General features: G+C 38.7%; 1 protein-coding gene across 1 annotated transcript in view; it reads left to right on the top strand.

Annotated features, from left to right (window-relative positions):
• Window positions 1-394: 394 nt before the first annotated feature.
• The window catches only part of LOC136676729 (voltage-dependent N-type calcium channel subunit alpha-1B-like), a 129,412-nt gene continuing 106,889 nt past the window's right edge, over window positions 395-22,917 (top strand). The window contains exons 1-3 of the mRNA XM_066653922.1: window positions 395-1,209; window positions 5,431-5,536; window positions 7,106-7,245. Coding sequence (XP_066510019.1) covers window positions 938-1,209; window positions 5,431-5,536; window positions 7,106-7,245 — 518 coding nt within the window. The 5' untranslated portion in view covers window positions 395-937. The remainder of the gene's footprint in view (window positions 1,210-5,430; window positions 5,537-7,105; window positions 7,246-22,917) is intronic.

Below are 22,917 nucleotides of genomic sequence, written 5' to 3'. Positions count from 1 at the left end.
AATAATTTTCCAGGCTTATGGGAATACACTTGTTTTTCTAGCAATGACTCCTCCAGCACGAGGTCGTTATAATGCAGCACACATGACCGCAGGCTCTGACTGAAGTTGCTGCTCGTTTTAACGCATGAGTGCGGTCACTGTGTGGCACCACAGCAGGACAGAGTCCGGCACCGGGCTGGCGCAGCAGCAGCAGCAGGTAGCCTGCTGTCGCGGATTTACTCCTTTTTGCCCCCTCGTGCCATGGATACTGGGACGGGGCAGGTGTGGTCTCTGCGTCACGTGACGCGTGACGTGGGCCGGTTCAGAAGGAGCAACGGTTGGTGCTGCGGGAAACGGGCTCGCGCTCCCGTCGCTTGCGGACCTGCATAGAAGAGCGCCAGGCTCGGTTGTGTTGTTGTTCGGTCTCAACTCGGGCGTGCTGCAGCGATGGACAGGCGGAGGGAGATTCGGAGGTGAAGAGCCCCTCAGCACAACAACAACTGCCAGCGTCAGCACCTGCCTCTGGAGCATCTGCAACAGCATCGAAGCTTGACGGGGGGAATACAATTGGACTGGGGTCTGCTCTGGTGAACATTCGCGTGCCTTTCTGGCTTCGAGAAATGAACGCCACAAAGCACGAGGCGCCGAGGCTTGTGTAACACGGGCTGGTAAACTTCAGACTGGAATGACACTGCTTGAATGGAGGTGACTGAAAACATGTGTCTGGGTGTCTAGTACTCTTTCAGACTGGTATCGTTCTGTAGCTTTTGCTTTTAAACCTAACAGAAAAAGGACCTTGTGTTTTGTTTGGTGAATGGGCTGCCGCCGCTGCTGCTGTATGGGATGCGCGCGCCGTATGGATGAGCCCCTCGCGCGTTGTGATGCTTCTTCTCCCTGCGCTGGCTCGTGTGCAGCGTGATTTGCGTGCTCCGCGTGCTCCAGTCCGTGCGTTCGCAGAATGGGCCGCCTGGAAGACGAGCTCTCGGGCCGCTATGGAGGGAGCGGCTCCGGTTCCCCGTGCTCGGCTCCGGGGAGAGGGGCGAGCCGGCAGCCAGGCCCCGCGGCCGCGCAGCGCGTCTACAAACAGACAATGGCCCAGAGAGCCCGCACAATGGCCATCTACAACCCCATCCCCGTCAAACAGAACTGCCTCACTGTCAACCGCTCCCTCTTCATCTTCAGCGAGGACAACGGCATCCGCAAGTATGCCAAGAAAATAACCGAGTGGCCATATCCTTCACTCTCGAGCACCTACACACAGGTGACCGCGTATGACAAAGCACAAAGTGCCCGAAGGGAGACGCCGTACGTCTTCAGCATACGCGAGTTTCTCGCTCTCTACGTGTCTTTTCTGCTCCAGGAAGCTCAAGTTTGTTTGGGATGAAACATGTTGTTATGAAAGATGAAAGGTCTTGTTGTGTCTAGGAGCGTTGTGGAAGAGTTTAGTGTGGAGTTCAGGGAGCTATTGATGCCATGAAGCAGAGTATACGTAAGCAGCGCCTAGGGAAGCCACAGGCTCTGAACTGGGGTGTTGGCTCACACACTCTAAACAAACAGCAACACAGGGCAGGAGTAGAACAGAGGTAGTAACAAGAAGGGAGGAAAACAGAGGAGAACATGAAACGATAGTGGAAAGAAAGCAAGAGACAGGTGGTAAAAAGAGGAGAAAAGTGTTAGTAGAAGGAACAGAGAACTGGCACAGTAGAAAGTAGGGACAACAGACTTAGCAGGAAAAAAGAAAGGGAAGAGAGAAGAGGTAGTAGAAAGAAGAAGAGAATGGGTAAAAAGTAGGAAAGAAGAATGTGGTAGATGGAAAAATGAGGAGAACATTAATTCATTAATTCATTCATTATCTGTACCCACTTATCCAGTTCAGGGTCGCAGAATAGTAGAAAGAAAAGGGATAGAAAAAGAGGAGAACAGGAGTGAAAACATAGCAGTGGAGAGCAGAACAGATGGAGATTGAAGGGAGGAGAACAGAGATAGGAGAAAGAAACAAGGAGACCAGTTAGAATGAAGAGGGGGAGAACAGAGTAATTAGGAAGAATAGAGTGGGGTGGTATTAGAAAGAGATAAAAGATCTGACGGTAAAGTGAATGAGGAGAGTAGAACCGAGATGGTAGAAAGGGCTAATAGAATTTAGATGTTCTTGGAGGGTTGTAGAATTCGGGTTATGGATTGAGGGAAGTACATTCAGGGTAGTAGAATGAGCAGAGTAGAATTGGGGTAATAGAATATGGGGTATAAAGTAAAGGTATATGAATGGTAAAAACTGAGGATTGGAATGATAGAATGATGGTAGTAGAATGGAGAATTACAGAAAGGGGTAATAAAATTGGGATAAAATTAAGACAGCAATAAAATGCTAGAGAACAAAGCATTGCTAGAAGCAGTAGTAGAAATTCATATAAGATCCAAAGGTTAGTGCAGAGGGGCAGGAAGTGATGGGGGTGGGAGAGAGATCCAATTGTAGAAGGTAGAACAGATGGTGGCGGGGTAATATAATGAGGGGTTAAATAGAGGTGGTATACTTGGTAAAAGAATGAGGGAGAGTGCAAAAAGGGCATTGGAACAAAGCTATCAGAAAAGGGTAAATGAACAGAGGGTTTGTAGAATGAATTGTAGACTGCAAGAAGGGAGAGCAGATTGAGGATAGTAAAGTAGAGTTCAAAGGAGTTGGGAAATAGCATGAGAATAGTGGTGTGAGACAGTAGAGTCTGAAAGGTGGGACTGGATGGAAATATGTACATTATTGGATTTGCAGAATGTTACTAGCAGGGTAAGGATAGTAATCAAGAACATGGGCAATAGAAGACTAGGTAGAACAAGGAGAAGGTGTGGTTGAATAGGAATTCTAACCAGGAAGGGTTAGAGTAGGAGAAGTACACTGAGTATGAAAAAAATGGTTAATAGAAGAGAGGTGGAAGAATAGAGATCATAATGATAGTAGTGGAATGAAGATAAGCACAGTGGGACAACATAAAGAGCTTGAAGATGAGAGTAGAAGTGATGGGGCAGTGGAAAATGGGGTACAGTAGAATCAGGTAAAGAGAATAGGTTTCAGATTGGATTTGTCGGAGAAGTGCAGTGGAAAGGTTTATTTGCCTATTTCCTTTTAATGTTTCAGTTGTTTTTAAGACACAAATCACAGATAGAATGCTTTAATGTAACAGGCTTTGGCTCAGTGTAGGCTCCATCTTCTCCATGCTGGGCCTGTCCTTTCTGGGCTCTTTTCCACTCCAAAGCCAATGCGGTATTGATCCTGTGGAATCAGCCGAGCCTCCCGGTCGCTCCTAGCAACCAAAACACTTCTTGCATTAGGCTGCCCAAATTAGTGTGCAGACTGGCCTGTGGGAATAGCAGTAATAAGCGCCTAAAACGCAGCTGTACATTGCATGAAGATATTGCTTCTACTTTTTCTGGTCATAAAAACTAAATTAATAAATAAAATTCTGCGAGGGCTCACCAGATTTGCTTTGCAGTAAATAGCCTGTCTGTTTGGGATTGAAGTCCACAAAACTAAGTCTAGATTGGTGTTGCAGGTCTAAAGGTTCTTTTGATTGGTACATTTGCCATTCTAGAAATGATTTCTTTTTCCTACAGATGTTTTCTACAGCTTTCTTTTTCTGTAGGTAAAAGAAACAATAACATTTTGTTAAAGAATATTCACAATCATGCCTTATATAATCTTTTTGAATCCGTTTCCAGTGCAGCATCACTAAGACTGGTAAAGATCCATGTGCTCTCCTAGGTGCTGAAGCCACCCACATGAATTATATTGGCTATGTGCTTGCAGTGGCTTAGGCAGCGAGGAAGTGGGGATTGCCCAGCAAACCAAACATGGCAGTGTTTGCAGCGTGGGTGGCTCTCCACATGAGAGCGAACAGGTTGATTCCTGTAGTGCTCTCACTTATGTTGACAAAAACTCAGTCAAAACTTAATTACCTCATATTAGTCTGCACTGAATCAAAAGTGATACCCTGATTTCTTTTGAATCAAATGTGTACGTCATATACATGTTCACAGAATATGCCTTATATATCAACACTTTTTTATAAGCAACTACACTGGATAAATTATTACATGGACATCACAATGTGATTTAAGGTAATTCACTGTGTGTTTTCAGGTTGTGATTTATGCAGTTTAGAAAATTAGCAAAATGCATAATAACATATGACCTGTCCAATACTTGTAAAGGCATATTTTTCCAGCATTTGTCAGCCACACGGCCATTAGGGTGTAGTTTGCCTTACAAAAGAGTACTGGCCATGAAGAACCCTATACCAACCATTTCCATTTTTAGTAGTACTACAAGTAGCTTTTTTGTCCACCCTTACCAGTGGAGATAATCATTCTTTCAAACTGACCATGCATTTACATGGAAAAATACATGCAAATAACCAGTAAAAAATGCTTTATTGATCACATTGTTTTTTAAAATTTTTCACATATATGCTTCTATATTACAAGGGTTCAAATGTCAATCCAACGCATCCTAGAGATATTGGATGGTGCTCCACTACCTTATGCCCCTTAAGACTGGTGAGTTTAGACTGATGTGTAGCTGTTCCACAACATCTTATGCTATTACTAATGTTTTTCAATGATGGTTGTACAAGAAACAAATCTGTTTCACTAGTTATAAGGAATATTTGGATACTTTTTGACATATATTGTACAAATCCGATAGTATGTATTATTTAAGTGACTTTTTATCACTTTCAGACAGGACAAGGATTTTTGTAGGTTTATGTTACACTCCGACAGATACTTAATGCTGGAATGTATTGATTTGGCCTTTGTAAGGGCTCCACTGTGTTAAAATCTGTCCTCTGTTCTGACGCATGTGCCCTGATCATTGCCACAGTTAACAAGGGAGATGCTGATGCAGTTAAGGCCCGTTTTTAGCTCTTCTGATCTGTGTTAAGGTTGGTCTTTGGGTTAAACTATAGTCCATACCGTCATAAATGGAATCACCCTTCAGTTTTACAGCATCTGCACATGGGCCAATTAAGGCTGTAAGAGTGCTGAATACATCTAATACCTCTGTGATCAAGGCAATGACTCCACAAGCCATGAATTATGTCCAAATTAGCAGATCTAACATACCCTTCCAAATGCATCCACAGCTCAGGTTCATCCTATTGACCATAACAGTGATTTATATTACTAGTAATGTTCATTATAAGCCTTTTAATGTCTTTGGCCTTGTGGAAAGCCCAGCATTGCTGGTGAACCATGTAATTTCTTACATTGACTTTTATATTTTTTACATTTGAAAATAGGTTCTTCTTTCACAAATCTCATTTATAGTAAGGCCCTTTAAAGATCCATCAATTGAAGTGCTGTTTAACTGGTTCTCTCCTGTCACCATTTCCAATAGGTGTTGCTTGATAGCTTCATTTTTAAGAATGTCACATATTATGTGTTCTTCCTTGACCCTCTCACTCCATTTGAGTACATGATCCTCGCCACCATCATAGCAAACTGCATTGTGCTGGCTTTGGAACAGCATTTACCTGCAGGCGATATGACCCCAATGTCACAGCGATTGGTGAGTACGTTATAACATTAGTTATCAAAATAATCCTTAGGGGCCTCAAGTGGTCCACATTATTACTCTGTATGTTAGATTGAAGTATGAATTTGGATCTACTAGGTTTCCTGAGGACTGGTCTAAGAACCACTGCCCCATAGCACTGAAGACATTCTGGCCATAATTATTAATACACAGTCAAATTTGTAAATATGTAAATTTGCTACAACACTTTCTTCCAGTATATAAATAGGTTATGCCAAAATTAACCATTGCCTTTTGTAGCTAATAGAACTTTTCATGCTGCGCCTACAATTAAGTTACTTATATTTTTACTTAAAATACCTTTGTAAACTCTGATTCAAGGCTCTAAGTCAATGTCAGTCATTCAGTAAATCTAAAGGGGACTTATCTTGCCCATTTAGAGGACTTGCTGTGGTTGAGCTCAGATGAGGTGGCTGTAAAACTATAAAGTCACTGCACTTGATGTCAAAAGTGGACCCCAATCAAAATAGTCCAGTTTATGTAATTTTTTAAACTAGCCAGCCCACACAAAAAAAGGCTTGGTGGACTCATTTCACAGTTTGTGCATTTGTAGGTGCTCCAAATGTCCAAATTAATGTGGTAATGTAAAAATGTAACCATAGCTTTTTACACCCGTTCTGTCCTAACTGGATGGCTATTCAAATGTGCAAAATAAATATAATATGAAATCAATAGTTATCAATAATAGATGGGACGTAGATGGACATATTGCCAGCAGTTTGTACAGCTGGCACTCCCTAGCAACAATAACTATGACTGAATGCATTTGTGGGCAGTGTGTGGACTGGGACAAAGGAATGAACAGAGAAGCTGCATAAGGTTTCCAGACATAATGGTAGGATACCCCTCCATGAGAAGCTTCTCAGCAGGTGGAGGAAGCAGTGAGTGGCAAGCAGCTGGGAGGATTTCCTCAATGCTTCTTTGTAAACCCAGCAGTATCACACTGTGACACTCTTTCATCCATCCACCAACTCATCCTGCTATTTTAAAATGTTTTCAGATTAGCTTTTTGAACTCTGCTGTTACATGGCATCATTAGGAGGATGAACACTTGGATCCATGTTTGCTTGGGCAGGGGGTCTGAGGTGCCAGAGGCTTGAGCCTTTATTAAAATGGGATGTCACTCATTCAACCCATGGCCCTCACAGCTGTCTTCTGCAGTTGATACCTTCACTTGGGTAGCTAGACACATTGACTTCAAATATGAGAGAGGATATTAAATTTAACTATATCTTTCAGGGTGGAATTACATGGCATGTCTGTCAAGATGATCCTGAAACATAATTAAAGAGCCCATACCTTATATACGAACAGAGATAAACTTTCAAAATGTCCCACATTGTTATATGTACCCATTCAACCCTTAAGCAGTCCAGTCTTTCCCATTCATTTAGAAAGGGACCAACAATCTTTGAATGATTTGCAGTACAGGTTAGTCTTTGTGGATGAAGAGAGTGTTTGGAAAATGTTTGTGCATGTGTGTGTACTGTCTGTTTGTGGTTTATATGAGAGAAAGCAATATATAATGTGTTTCACCAACAGGAAAACACAGAGCCCTACTTCATTGGCATCTTTTGCTTCGAGGCTGGGATTAAGATCATCGCCCTTGGCTTTGGTTTTCATAAAGGCTCCTACCTCCGTAACGGGTGGAATGTAATGGATTTCGTTGTCGTGTTGACGGGGTGAGTCTCTAGATTACTGCTAATCTTTTCTGCACAGTGCTTTGCTAGATTTCAGGGGAGATGAGGTTTTACAGTTGTTCTCCAGGATCATTCTGTGATCTTGGAGATGAAGGTACCAGGCTACAGCATCAGTTACTGAACCAATTCATGTCAGTGATTTGTTCTAACCTGGAATATCATGTATACGTCCTCTTTCAGGTGCTACATTTTTCTGAATTCTCATGCAACACACAAATATAACATATAACAAAAAAACACTTTGCCAGTTGAAAAAGTGTTGAAAAGCACAAACCGAGATAAGGATTTTGCTCTATTCCTGCGCTGTAGGTTGGTAATATTGACATGTTTTTGCTGTGTTGGATCACCTAAATTGCAAATGTCTCCAAGCACGGGAGATGGCTAACTTCATTACTGAAATTCCTACAAAACTAAATAGTGTGAAATTTTGTGGTAATTCAAACAGTGAATAAAAATTTACAGATAAGTATATTATAGAGATAAGAAAAGTCATATTTTTTCATCAAACATGCTGTTTCATTTTAAAATATGCAGAGTTCTGAATGTAAACAAACCACCATTGTAGATATTCCCATTAAGAAATGAGAGCTTAAATGAAGAGAAACAGAGAACAGAGAAGGACAGAGAAAGACATGGTATGGAAAGAATGAGAGAGTTAGAGAGGGCATTGAGTACTAAAGTATAAAAAGTACCAAATATATTTTCGGAAGTGATATTAACAGACTTAAACTTGCTAAAAATAAAGTAATGCTTTGTATTTCTTTTGTAATATGGTCATTTTAGAGAGACATTGCTTTGTAACTACAGCAGTTCAGCGCTGTATGTGTTTGTATACAGTGGCTGGTGCTTCTGGTTGTAGGAACTGTGTTCTAAGAGCTGACACAGCTCAGGGGGAGGTGTGTATGTGTGTGTGTTTATGAGGGGTGGCTGGTCCTGGGGGATAGAGCAGTGACGGGGGTGATGTTGCATCTGCGCAGCTTTCTGTGTGGTTACTGCCTACACTGGGGAGGGTCCTGGCTCACTTTCACTAATGGCTGGGAGATTTACTTTACCCATCCACCGGGGCTTACGTCAGCCTGCCACCTCATTGCAATAAACAGATTTAGTGGAAGCAGCTCTCTTCCTGCAACGGAAAAGGCCTGAGCGCAGAGCTGCAGAACACACAGCTCTCTTTTCTCTGTAGGGAGCAGAGGGTGATGTTTTATGTAGACGCAGTTGCAATGTAAGATGAATAATGACGTCATTGTCCAATTAAAAATGTGTATCCCCAAAATAGTCATTTTCAGGAGAAGGAAAAAACCTTATCTTTCAATGGAAGTGAATGTAAAAATATTTTATTCCATGTAATTTAGGTGCATTTATTTTGGTTTATTCCTCATAAATGAATCAAATGCTGTAATCAAATGGTGTAGTAAAATAAAAATGGACAAAAATGGAGATACATGTTTTTAATTGGTCAGTAACGATATACATAACCACATAAGCATTTAAGCACATAAGACATCTCCATCACGGAGAAAAAACAAAAAAACTGATGTTAATATTGGGACATGTAACAAATATAACATGTATTTTATAAGTCAGATATTTGTAATATTTATACATTATTAGACAATTAGTGTAGTTTAAAAAATATTAAATATTGTATTGGATATCAAACATGGGGAAAAAACTAAAAATATTAACACAAGTTGTTGTGATATTAAACGGTATTGAAAAAAATAATATAAATATTAAAAAGAAAATAACTTGACAAGTCTTTGGCATACGACTGAAAGGATATTTTAGTAGTTTTTAAAGGAACGTTTAAAAATATGAAAATAGTTGTCGATGTAAGGATTAATGTACAGTAAATACAGTGCAGTGATGCCTTGGGGTGGACAGTCTCAGACACTGATGGTGATTTAGGGCAGTTGTTTGGGTGAGGTCGGGTTTATTGACAGTTTGTCAGGTGTTTTGTGGTGGGCTGTCAGTCCTCTTGGTCTGATATCGCGTGGCGTGTGGCCGCTTGATTCAATCGAGGCAGCGTGATGTGATAACTGCTGTGGAGGTCCATTACAGAACCGTCCAGTCCTGTTATCAGTGAGCTGCTCCAGGCAGTGATTTAGCTGCTCTGCCACTGTCCTGATGACTGTGGGACAGTTGAGGAACTGGGGCATGTCTGCGGCATAACAAAAATGCCCAGTTCCCAGTCCACTTCCTTCTGGATGGGTGATGACCCCACAGCTGGGATAATGGCTGTGTCATTGATTGCTTGTAAATTAAGGTTGAAAACAATGGCTGAAAATGCTGTAGTGTGCTTTTCCTGTTTGGGATCTAATGGAATGTCACCAGGTCCATGTGACAGAACTATGGTTGTGTTTAAAATTGGCTTAAATTGACTGATGTCATTATAGAAAAATCTGTCTACTCTGACCAAACTGTGATTGTCTTGACAACAGAAAAATAGGAGTGTTAATATATCTAAAACATGTTACTGGCAATATCTGATGAATCTTCTATAAATAGTTTGCAGTATTTGGCTAAAATTGCAAACATGTTTTTCAGCATGTTCCGGCATGAACAAAACACCACACAAGTGTTAATTACTTGAAAGTTATATTTTATAATAAAGTTTTATTTTAATAGGCATTATTTCATTGATATAATGCTTATTATTATTATTATTATTATTATTAATAATAATATTTAAATATAATGCATATAGTTGCTGTCCAGTGAAAAACATGTATCTTAAAAATGGCAACTTTACAGGAGAAGGAAAAACATTAACTTTCAATGGAAGTCAATGTAAGATTTTATTCAAACTCATTTTGTAGCATTTATCTTGTTCCATTCATCAACGTAAGGTCAAGGACAGCTGCTATGTTCAAATGATGTAGTAAACTAGAAATCACCAACAACACAGATACACGTTTTTAACTAGACAATGACAATTTATATTCTTTTTAATTAGCTGCTTTATAACAAAGTGAAAATATTTCATGACGACTGTTCCATTAGCAAATTAACTTGGAATGCAATATTATTTAGCATGTAATATGTACGTCTTCTGGCCATTGGAACAACTCTAGCACTCCTCCAATAAGACATTTGGCTTTGCTAATAAGAGAATATATCTGTCTCCCTGAGCTCACACCCTGATCAATACCCTATTGAACCAAACACACAGCCAATGGATTTGCTACACCATGTTTTTATGGCTGTGCAACCAAGCATTACATCTCTCTCTCTCTCTCTCTCTCTCTCTCTCTCTCTCTCTGTGTGTCTCTCTCTCTTTTTCTCTGTCTCTGTTTCCCTCTTTTTTCCCTCTCCCTTTCACTCACAGTCACTGCCTTTCTCTGTGTCTGTTTTTCTCTGTCTCTCTCTCTATATGTCTCTCTCGCTCGCTGTCTCTCTCTGTCTCTTGCTGGGTGTGGTGTTGATGTTATGGTGATCTGAATGGTTATATGTTTTCTATTGATTGCTCTTAATGAGCAGCTTTTGTTCTGTGAAGGAAGATTTCATGTCCTGTGTTTGATTGCTTTGAGCTCCTGGTGGGAGAGAGAGAGAAAGAGAGATTGCTGAGGGTAGAGGATTCAGATTTTGTGATATATATATATATCATGTTTTCCGCTTGGCCATTTGAGGGTCACTACACTCAGACTGCTACAGATGTGGTCTGTTGTTGTAAATAATTGAATCTTAGCTTGGAAATATATAAACTACTTAAAGAAAATGTACAAAAGTTAATATAATTGCCTGGGGATTTTACAATATTTTCTTCCCAGATTGTAGTCACTGTCAGTGCTAGTCTCTGGAACATTAGTTGTCCAATTCTGGTAAATCAGCTAATAGATATCAATATAATCTTGTATCGTGTTTAATTAAGGGGTGGTGGCTGGTGTGACTCATGTTTAACATCCAGAGAAGGCCCTTGTGTTTATATGGATTCACAGCAACTATTTGCTGCTGTATCTGACAATATTGCACTGAAAATATTCATACATTGATTTAAAAAAAGGTTTGTTCTTCAAAACATGAAAGTACACACTGGTAGGTGGAGCATGGATAAGTCTATTGGAACATGATCATTTTGGCTCAGTTTCAGGACTTTTGTGTCTGTTGTGTCTTTGAGATAACAGAGGACAATCGTATTTCAGCAGCCTGCCTGGGGCTATGCTTGCCTTCCATATTCACATATTGAAGTAGCTGTTATTTTATATATTATCAATATATTGTACACTATCCTGTACCTGGAGTTAAATTCCATTTGATCTTGGACTGTCTTGCAAACTTAGTTATAGCAAGACCCATTAAACACACATAACTGAGCCTGTTCCAGTGAGGAAGAGAAGCCAGTAATATTGAGATGTCTATCTCAAAATCTGTTTCAGCAATGGGCTTGGATCATGTGACTTGGACACATTCCAGCAAGAACTCAGTGAAACGAACAAGCTGTGTTGATGAAGGCGGAGGTACTGTATGTGGCATAATGTCTCCTGCTGTTGCTTTTGCTGCCTTAGGGAACAAGCAGGAGCTTTGCACACCATCTGTGGGGACGAGTGGAGAGTTTGTCTGCAATCCGGCTGTCTCAGTGTTGTGTTATGCTAGGATGCACTAGCCAGAGTAGACATGCATTGTGCCTGTTGAACAGAGGAAACCATAACATTTTTTTTATTGATCAATCCACACACATGTTGTTATTATCTTCTAATGTTTAACTCAAAACAGGACTGAAAGGAAAAATAAATTTTTCTTCCATGTTTTCTCTTCAAACTATGATATATTTGTATCTTAAAAATACAGCTTCAAAATCATTGTGATGTTTCACTGACATGTAATAGGCAGAATAAAGCCTCTGTCATTGCTACTCTGGACTCAGCACTGCAGAAACTGCACTATATAAATTTTGGAAGAGGGTAGGAAACCAGCCCTACTCTCTCCTTCTCCACATTGATTTTACTACATCGCTAGAAAATGAATTAAAATGGGGGGGCAGGAGCAATAAATGAATGTATACGATTTTACGTCCTAAACTTATTTTAAGTTTGGTGTACACGTGGGGGAATTTCATCATGTGTGATAAACTGATTCATTTAGGACAATTTAATTCTTCATATCATTTTCATTAATGTTGGTTGTATTTTTTAACTGCTGACATGTGATTCTTCTAATGCTAGATAAAAAAAACCCAGCTCATTTAAAATGCACCCCTTGGGGATACAGATGTAAACACAGCTTGTTAATCTTCATAGAAATGTGCAAAATGAGATGGGACAGCTCCATGTGAACATGCCCAATGCCAAGTGTCAGCTACATTGGTATTAAACCTACAGAAATATGCAAGGGATTGGTTGAAAACAAGATTTTCCAACCACACCATTTAGCCTGAGTATGTTTCTACCCTAGATGGCTCTGACTAGTGGGATGATGCACTCTCTGACCACTCTAAATCTCCTTCTCCTGGACTAAATAGATTTGGCTGTGGTTGCACTTCCTGAAGCAGTCTCATGATTTACATTCTATCTCTCTCTGTCTCTCTTTCTCTCTCTCTCTTTCTCTTTCTCTTTCTCTCTCTCTCTCTCTCTCTCTCTCTCTCTCTCTCTCTCTCTTTTTCTCTCTCTCTCTCTCTCTCTCTTTCTCTTTTCTTCTCTCTCTTTCTCTCAGTCACTTGCCTGTGTGTGTATATGTTTTCCTGTCATATTAAGTATTTTGAATGCATAAGAGCAATTTTGGAGACTGCCATCATTTCGTGAAGTCAGTTGTGCAGTTGTCCACAAGAGAAAGTGCTATGTCATGAAATATTTTCAGGGCTGTATTCTGGTTGCAGGCCCAACACTGAAGTCTATACACGTCATTGACATATTTCCCCTTATTCAATTTTTATGAGTTTGTTTGGACAAACCAGGGCTCTGCCACTTCAGGCTGGGCTAAACAGCCTCACCGTTGTTAACACTGGGGTTTTCGGTTTGTTGTTGTGTATCATTTTCCAATTGCTACTTATTTAACACATTACGGTTGTTGCTATATAATGGGTGAATAAGGCACATGGACTACCTTATATCCAATCACATTGTGAGGTCAGAAATACCTGTGGCATAATGCTAAAGATGCATGGATTCGGTATGCAGAACTTGTGAGGAAGGAAGTGCTGTGTGTGTGTGTGTGTGTGTGTCATTTTGTGCCAAATAATGTAATAAGAGCATAATAATGCAAAGACACTACTTTACAGAGCAATGAACATTTAGCAAACAGTTACTTAGAATATTCAGACATTGTAATATAACAAATGTTTAAATATGCTACATAAATTGAACATAAATACAATACAACTGACATAACAGCTCCAAAATGAGAAAAAACAAAAGGACACAACAAAGCAACTTGCTACAATACTGTTAATGTTCAATCTTATTGTAAACAAACATGCCAGTAAAAATAATGGTGGATATTGAAGTCAGGAAATATATTGAAAAAATATCCATATTTTGTGCAATGGGCCTAATAGGCCTAATAATAAGTATGTAGTTTGTTTGACACAAAGGATCAGATGGAGTGAGGTTTTGTTGGTGAATTATTAGTAGAGCTGGAGTGTGTAGAAAGGGATCCCTATACAGCTCTGCTCCACTGTGCTCTGCTTGAGTTCAGTAATAGCCACATACACACACACACACACACACACACACAAACTTACTTCAGTTTAGGTGATTTGAGTGTGGGATTTTGCTAAAACACCAGCAGAGTGTGTCCCCAGTAAATTGTGTGAATGTAATCATATTTAAATTAACAGGTCAAGTTTATTTTTAAAGCTGGTTTGCTTTACACTCTACTAGAGAAAAAAACAGAGTGTTAGGAATGTGTGACATAGGAAAAATAACACTTGTACACTGACACAGACAAAATGCACTAGTAATGCCACATTTAAAAACTGCTAATGAAACTGTAAATACAATGAAACTAGCTCATGCTTCCTTCAAGACATGTGAAGCTGGCTTTGCTTCTTACTGAATTGCCACAAACACATCATCACTGGACAGCATAGCATGCAATTTCAGTACAATCACAATTAAAGAGCCAGTTATATATAACGATGGTAATATAACGGTGCATAACCTGTTACAAATTATCTGCTTTTTTTAGTATGCCAAGCATACAGGGGATCATTAATATAGACTAATTTCAGACAAAGACATAACAAAAATTCTTATATTTTATATATTTAAAAAAATACTAATGTGTGGCACTGCTATTTCTGCATTCTGTCCTCTTCATCTTTTAAAAATAGAGGTTATTGGAGGGAAGTATGGTCATATTGCATTTTCACTGTATCACTCACCCGTAGGAGGGATGAAGGTAAATGTCCAAATAGATGCAATATCTCTTGGGCTACACTGTGAAATCTGACTCTAGTGGAGCTCTGTAAACTGGTCAAGACCTCATGTGTTTTCTATAATGCTCTAATGCACTCTTTCTCTCACTCACACACACACTCTCCCTTGCTCTCTCGCTCACTTTTACTCAGACTAAAGTGGCTTTTCTGATGCTAGCACCTAAAGCAGCTGTTAATCCTAGGCTTTCTCAGCTTTCTCCCAGGTACCAACAGTGTTGTGCTTTAGCATCAGCTGGCTGTAGATGAATGTTTTCCTCACTCTGAGCCAGCATGAGGAAGAACATCATAAAGACAAATGATAAATGTGATCCAGTTTAGCCGTTTCCCTAATGAAAATGTCCCTGACATTATGACTAATGATGCATTGTGTGATCAAATGCAGGCCACAGCAATGGAGAAAAAACACAGCTGGTAATTAAACTGTTTTTTTTTTTTTCGCTTGTTTTCAAGACTGTATTTTTAAAATAAATCAAAAGCTATGAATTTGTTAGTGAGCATGTGAATTATTCCTGGGCTTTTCCAGTAAGCAGAGAGTAAAAATTGCAGTAGCTACATTATGTTTAAATGTTTGTAAACACACTTTATGATGAATTAATTTAGGTATCTAGTATAAAATATTTTCACAGTAAAAGCATGAATTTAAAACAGCTTCACATGAGCTTTCACCATGTTTAGTGTCAAGTGCTGGCAAGAAGTTTGTAAGGTTCAAATACTACTTTGTTTTTCAGCATTTATAATAAACAGAACCATGGGTATTTATTTCCACATATGAAAATGCGCTTTGGTTATGGCTGTATCTTATTTCAGTTGATGAACACACATGTCAATCGCTTTTCTTTCCTCCTCACAATCATTAATTGTCTCCAGTTCCACCCTTTTTGCAATTAGCTCAACTCCTGTTATAAGAAATGAAGCACACAGGGTGAGGTCAAGCATATGCTGCTTTTCATCCCCACTGTTGCTAATGCTACATCACTGTACAGACCAATCAGCCAGAGGAGAGCCCTGAATACTCTACTGGCTAGCACTGTCTCATATGAGCATAGAAAGAAAGAGTCATCTAAAGAGTGCCAACTGTGCTCTCTTAGAACCCTGGATGGCTGAGGCCCCATGGCTATTCAAATTGATGGACTTCTGATGAGAGGGCCAACACTTAAACTGCTGGGCCAATTAGAAACTATTATTTTGTTAACAACAATGATTTCTTCATAGTGTGACTTTTAAGGATTAAAGTTAAAGGCGTGTTGGTACTGAGTGAGATGGCTCTCGTATCCAGAGCATCCGTTCACTGCCCACCAGAGAGGTCAGAGCAGGTTGTATTACAGGTCAGCCTGCATTAGACGGGCAGTCAAGTGAAGTGGGAGGCTATTTCACAAAGCTTTTTCAGGCTCGCTGCCCTCAGTTCACTTCAGTGTGTGTGTGTGTGTGTCTGAATGTGTCTGGTTGGTTGTGATTCTCTGTGTGTGTGTGTGTGAGAGAGTGTGTGTGTGTGTGTGTCCTTGTGTCTTTGTGTTTGCATATAAATAGAGGTGTGTGTGAGAGATGGCCTGGCGTTTCTGCTGACTGCACATGTGATAGTACCCTTGCATATGTTATTGCTAGTGGGGAACAGCCAGAAAGCTTTCATTTATCCTGGGCTGAGTGTAGTGACCCCATCAAACCCACCCGTCCATCCGTACTTGCCCAAACCTCACAAACACACCACTGAATGACCACAGAACTGTAAACAATCCTCACTCACTGTCAGAAACTCTTAGGCTTCGTGACATGGTTGACTTTTAATCTGCTTTTTTTCCTCTTGTTTCTTCAGTTGGTTTACTCTGTCAAGTGAAGCTGGTCCAGTTTTGATATCTATATCATCCAAAAAGACATATTAAGTTTTAAAATCGAATGTGAACATATACTGTGTTTAAAAAGTCCTCTCCAATTCCCTCATGGAAAATAACTTGCAGAAACAACCTTTTTTAAGTTGATATTTATATGATGTCACATATATTTACACAGACGTTTCATGAACAGGTTTTTAAAAAGCAAACATCAACCATAAATAGTAAATCAGTCATTTGTCTTACTTGTTGTCGTTCAGCCACTGAGGACTCACTCTGATAGCAGGCATATTGTTTATACACGTTTAAGTTTGAACCAGAAATATTTTGTTAAGTCCATATCATTTTCACATGGTTTTCAAACATTTGAAATTGTAACTGGTTCCATGGCATAACATGCTAATGGCTGACTATTTAAAATATGGGTAAAATCAGGGTAACGGTGGGTCCAGAGCCTACATTGAATCATTGTGCGCATGGCGGGAACACAGCCTGGACGGGGCGCCAGTCCTTCACAGGGCAACACACAAACACACACATTCACTCACACCTACAGACACTTTTGAGTCGCCAATCCACCTACCAACGTGTGTTTTTGAACTGTGGGAGGAAACCGGAGCACCTGGAGGAAACCCACGCAGACAACACACCAACTCCTCACAGACAGTCACCCGGAGCGGGAATCGAACCCACAACCTCCAGGCCCCTGGAGCTGTGTGACTGCGACACTACCTGCTGCGCCACCGTGCCGATAATAATAATAATAATAATAATAATAATAATAATAATAATAATAATAATAGAATATTTATAGAGCACTTTACATAACATATAAAAGCAAAGACAGCAAAAAAAAAGAATAAAACTGAAATTGTTAAATAATAATAGTTGCAATGATAAAATTAAATAAAATATCAAGTAAATAAAATAGATGACAATATTTTAATTAATGACTAGGTTAAAAAGTAAGCAAATAAGTGGAGATGTTTTAAACTTTAAAAAAGGAGCAAAATGATACAAACAATCCAAAAGTCAAACAGGATAAAGCATATATTATAATCATCAGTAATATATTAAGAACTTTGTTGAAACTAAATGGTTTAAATATTTCTTAAAAATGTATATGTACAGAGCTTCACTTCCTTAGATTCAAGCAGAAAAAACCTCTCCGCTATTTCTGTAGTTTACAGTGGGTACCTTGATACGGCCAGAAATTGTTGATCTAAGATTGCGTGTTTTGTAAGTCCATCATAAAATCAACCTAATCTGGTAGGACTTTCTTGCCCATATGAATTATGCCAGAATATTTGAGTGCAATAGTTAAATATGCATTAACACTAAAGAGCCTTGAGCTAAAATATAATGTATAACATATAAAAATTTTTTGGGTTCAGACCTAGGGAAGTGCACATATCTGAATGAACTCTAATACTCTTAATCCAATTAATTTAGATTTAGAACAGCTGAATGTGATGATGTTATTTTAATGTTGCTGTTAATGTTTATCTCAGTGATTTATTAGTGATGTTAGGCCACTCTAATGGAGCACCTCTCTCATAACTGCATCAGAGGTGAGCTGTTAGCTGCACTGGAAATATGCCATGCTGCTGTTTGTTTTGGCAGTGCCATTAAGATCACGTGGCCTAGGTGAGTCAGCTTCTCACTATGGGGAAATTGGTACGGATATAAGCATATGGCCATGAATCATGTTTTCCATGCCATGGTTCTCTCCGGTGTCCAGTGTGTATAGAATCCCTGCACTTATGGCCTGTGCTGTGATTAGGAAGCTGTTATCGAGCAATATGTAGACTCAGCACTGCACTGCACTGCATTTTCCATCCTTTTGTTGATAATTAAATTCTGATTTGAGTTTAAATAGCATAGTAATTTAAGAGGAAAGGAACTACAGTTCTAATTTACAGTCCATTGAAAGTGCAACTTTTATAACAATATTAAAAACTAACTGTAGACTTAAATATTGTTATTTTAAATATGTAGTACATATAGAATACCAATAGTTTAATGAGATATATCTTTGGGATGATCCAGAACTTATCCTTCCACATCAGTACGTGATATTAGTAGAGGCTCCCTCTATATTTGATTTCAGTAGACATTTTGAAGAGTAAAAAATGGAAATGATGAATGATGAATCTGCATGTTCACATTGATCTGAAGGGCACATTGTAACAGAAACTTCACTCGTGTTCTCTTTTGCAGGCCAGGTGTTTTTGTCAACATATTCATAGTTACTGGTCAAAACCTGGCATGTGTCTGTGTTTTGGTGTTTTTTTTTTTGTTGAAATAATTATTTTCCATAGGTCTTAGCTTTTATATTCATATGTTTATGCCACATAATATTTCACTCATTTGCTTTGGAGCAAATACATGTAAGTGAACAGAGACTGAGTTAATTAACAGAACATAGTTAACCCCTTTAGAGGGCAGCAGTGAGTGTTTACTTGCGCTTGAGCTGTGGCTCTGAATTTGACAGTTAGGAAACAGCACCAATATTCATAGATTAATTGCTAAATTAACTATGAAACATATTGCTAAGCAAGAATTCAAAATATCTTGAACTTCTTTATCATAGCTACTGTTGCAAGCAATAATCCAGTCAGATACCTGAAATTTTGCATGTTTGTAATAAATGGGTTTGTGTAAATGTATTTTTAACAAACTGAAACCTGGGATAAGTCAATAAAGTTTTCTAACCTTACTTTTATAACATAACAAATCAAATAAATAATTAAATAAATAAATAAATATTCTAATTTTAAGAAGTACAGAATTAACTTGAATTATGTTTGCTTGAATCAGAGTCGAATTTACAAAATCTTATATGCAAACTTTATTTCACGTAATACTTGACAATTATTTTGGCGCACTTACACAGTGTAAATGACATCTGTCTTTTTCTTATAATACTGGTAACAAAATAGTATTTTAAAATAAATAAATTTTTCAGGCTAGCATCTTTTAGGTTTCACCTTTAAAGGGGATGTCTACAATTGTGGGGAATGTTGTTCACTTTGATTTATTTATGTTCAGAGTTTTTTAACGTGGAATAGTATATTTGAAGGCGGAAAACGAGGTTTTGTACGAGGCTAAAATGAAATTTGTCTGAAGTTTTAATTCACTGTTTGAATTACCACAGATGCTCATTTGTAACTCGAGGTTTTAGTTTTGCAGTTAGCTGTCTCTGGAATTTCGAGGCATTCAAAATTAAGTTAAAAAGTAAATAAATAAATAAATAAATAAATATTCACCTTTGGAGCAGGAGTATAACAATATCCTCATCTTAGTCTGTGTTTTCATTTGAAATTGTCTTCATTGTCTAAATATCTCCACATGTCTCTGCTATGAAAAGAGAGAGAGAGAGAAAACCTTGCTTGTTGGTGTGTTTTTTATTATTATTATTTTATTTATTTATTTATTTTTAAAACCCATTAACAGACATTACACTAATTTTGAGCATGCAGAGAGACTGGAGTGCTAATAGTGTTGTGGCTTTATTAGTATTTGTGACCTGTGAGCTAAAACTTTCATTGGCTTTAGCTATTAGTGTTATAAAGGAATTAAGATATCTCAGTGAATCAAATCTACTTACAGTAACTTTTACAGCACTGTACTGAAATTGGTAGGGAGGGGGAGGGAAGGTGTGCTTTCCTGCTCTCCTCCAAAAGTTACAAGTTTCTACAGTGCTGAGCCAAGAGTAGCAATGACAGAGGTGCTGTTCTAAATATTAGAGGTCAGTGAAGCATCACAATGATTTTGAAGCTGTAATTTTAAGGTATAATAAAATATTATATAGTGTTCCATTAATCTCTCTGTTTTGTCTATATAGTTGCAGAGTATAGTTTGAGCTATTTATGCAATTCTGAGATTTAGATTTTCTGACTTTTTGCCTGATATTTGTTTTTGTCTTTTAGACTTGTACTGTACTGATTTTTGGGTTTCTGAACATTTCTTCTGGTTTTGACCTTGCTTCACGTATTGTGTTTAATAAATCTCCATCTGACTCTCACCATCAGTGACTGATTTGTGTCATCTACAGATCCATAAACCATATATATGAATGAATTATAGTTACAGATGACTCAAGTACTAAACGGTACAAATCTTTTTGTTAATTCATACCGTTCTACGCCCTGTGATGGACTGGCGCCCCATCAATTCCATATAGGCTCTGGACCCACCACGACCCTGTACTGAATAAGCGATTACAGACAATGAATGAATGATTGAATGCATGCAAGGCAGCTGTCACCTGCACAGTTCACGCGGAGGTGTAGTTCTCTGCTCAGCTTCTTGGATCCGGGCAGTCAGCTAATTTGAACTGGTTAAGCGGTTATAGACAATGAATGAATGAATAACAGTTCTAAGAACTGAAGTTCACGCAACAGTTGATAAAAACAAAGTCTTCGTTTGGTTTTATTGGTTTTAGGCAAAGAAACATTTTCACTTGTTTTAACTTGGAGATGTTTCTTTGTCTTCTAGCAACGGTGCCACTGTGTGGGTGAAGCAAGGAGATATGTTCAGACACGTTACGGTTTTATTCACACATAAAAGAACGGCAGGCTTTCATATAGTAGTGGATTAAAACATAAGATATTTGACTTTAAAATGTAGTGTAGTAAAAAGTCACCAAAATGAAAATATTTCAGTAAAGTACAGATACACGAAAAATGTACTTAAGTCCAGAAAGGTATTACATTTACTTTGTTACTGTCCACCACTATATTTTAGTACTAAGCGTGTTGTTTGTACTTTAAGGTTTTGTGTTCTGCTCTGACTTTATCACATCTGTAAAACGCAGAGAATAGAACAGGTTCCGATTCAAAATCTGACTCAGCATCGCAGTCCGTCAGTTTTGGACATGCTCTGAAAGACACTGATTCATCCATAAAGATCAGACTCTGTGAGAATAGGCCTTAAATAGACTTTTATTTGTATGTCCTAATCAGTCTTTCCTATTATACAGTATGAGAGATCTATTAGGGCCATGGAAAAAATGATGAAGGCATAGAAGGTGAGCATGGATTCATAAATGGGCCATGTATAGGACCCCAAACAGTCATCCCAAATGGGGACATCATAGGTCCAGGGAAAGGCATCATAGGTTGCATCATAGGTCCTGGGCTTGGGAACCCATAGTTTGGAGGCATAGGAATTGAGTATGGATTCCAAAAATTGGACAGATTCTTCGGGCAGCCATTCTTATCCAATACTACTTGAACCTTAATCCTCTGAGGGTCCCACACACAATTCTCCTCTAGTCCAGAATTTACCATTCCACAGTTGGGGGGAACCCAAGCTGTGTCATATCCAGCCCTGTGCCAGTTGTACTGTAATGGATGACCCTGATAGTCAATCTTTATCACTTTCCCCACAAGCACACTTAGCTGCAGAATAACTTGTTCTTCACCTAGTGGAAGATTTTTTGGGTAAGCAGAAGCCTTCTGGAAACTCCTGGTCACATAAACCCCACAGCCTAGCATGCCACCAATAGAGGGAACAAAGCCATTCTGAATAATCTGGAGAGCATTACGAAGAGTTGTGCCATGGAACATGATGTAGGTGGTATTCCCTGTTCCGTTGGAGCTTGGTTGTAAACCTCTGTAAAAGTCTGTTAGATCCATTTTGTAAAAGGTATTCTTTGCTCAGTCTGTGGAACAAAAGGCAAAAGTATTGTGTGAGATGACATTAAAGCAACTCGTTTTCCAGAAACCAACAAGACAACATTTTAACAAGACAACAAGTTTTTTAACATTTCTAAAACCAAGCACCTTAACATTTTATCAACCAAGTGATCTATACTTGATAAAGGAACAGGGCATCACTGGGAACTAGATACTTATTACTGACTTGTGTGTCTATAGGAGTCTGATTGATAAAACAGTGCTGTAACTAATTCACAACCTTGTTTATTTTGAGTAACACCTCGCTCTGGTGTTCTAGCTTTAATAATCTTTTGTTAAAGATATAGTAGAAAACAAAAGGCTGGGTCAAAAATACCTCTGAACATAAAGGAGTGACTATGATAAATATTACATCAACAACATTCAGCACATTTAAACACTGAGCTGCTTATCACGGCAGATGGTGGACCTACAGCCCTAAAACTTCAAGAACAAACAATTAAAACTTCTTTGTACCTTGATTAATTGAACATGAACCGAACATGAACATCAAAAGAATACAGACTGTTTCAAAATTTGCGAGACTTACCTGCAAGCTGACGTGCCTTATCCAGTCTGAACCTTTCTTTCACTTTTGTTTTCCTTACCTAGGCACACTTTTTGGGAGGGGACTTCTGGGAAATATTAGCTTTCTCTTTTTTTGAGTCATCCTTGTTACGTCTGAACATCCAATATTTGTTTAATAATTTTAAACATGTTTAAATATGTGATCTTATTGTTTTACATTGTTTTTTATTTCAGCCACCGAAAGACT

Source organism: Hoplias malabaricus, chromosome X2 (assembly GCF_029633855.1).
Source record: "Hoplias malabaricus isolate fHopMal1 chromosome X2, fHopMal1.hap1, whole genome shotgun sequence".
In the NCBI taxonomy this organism is placed as follows: domain Eukaryota; kingdom Metazoa; phylum Chordata; class Actinopteri; order Characiformes; family Erythrinidae; genus Hoplias; species Hoplias malabaricus.
Note: the sequence above shows the minus strand (reverse complement) of the source record. Positions and strands in the feature narration are given on the sequence as shown.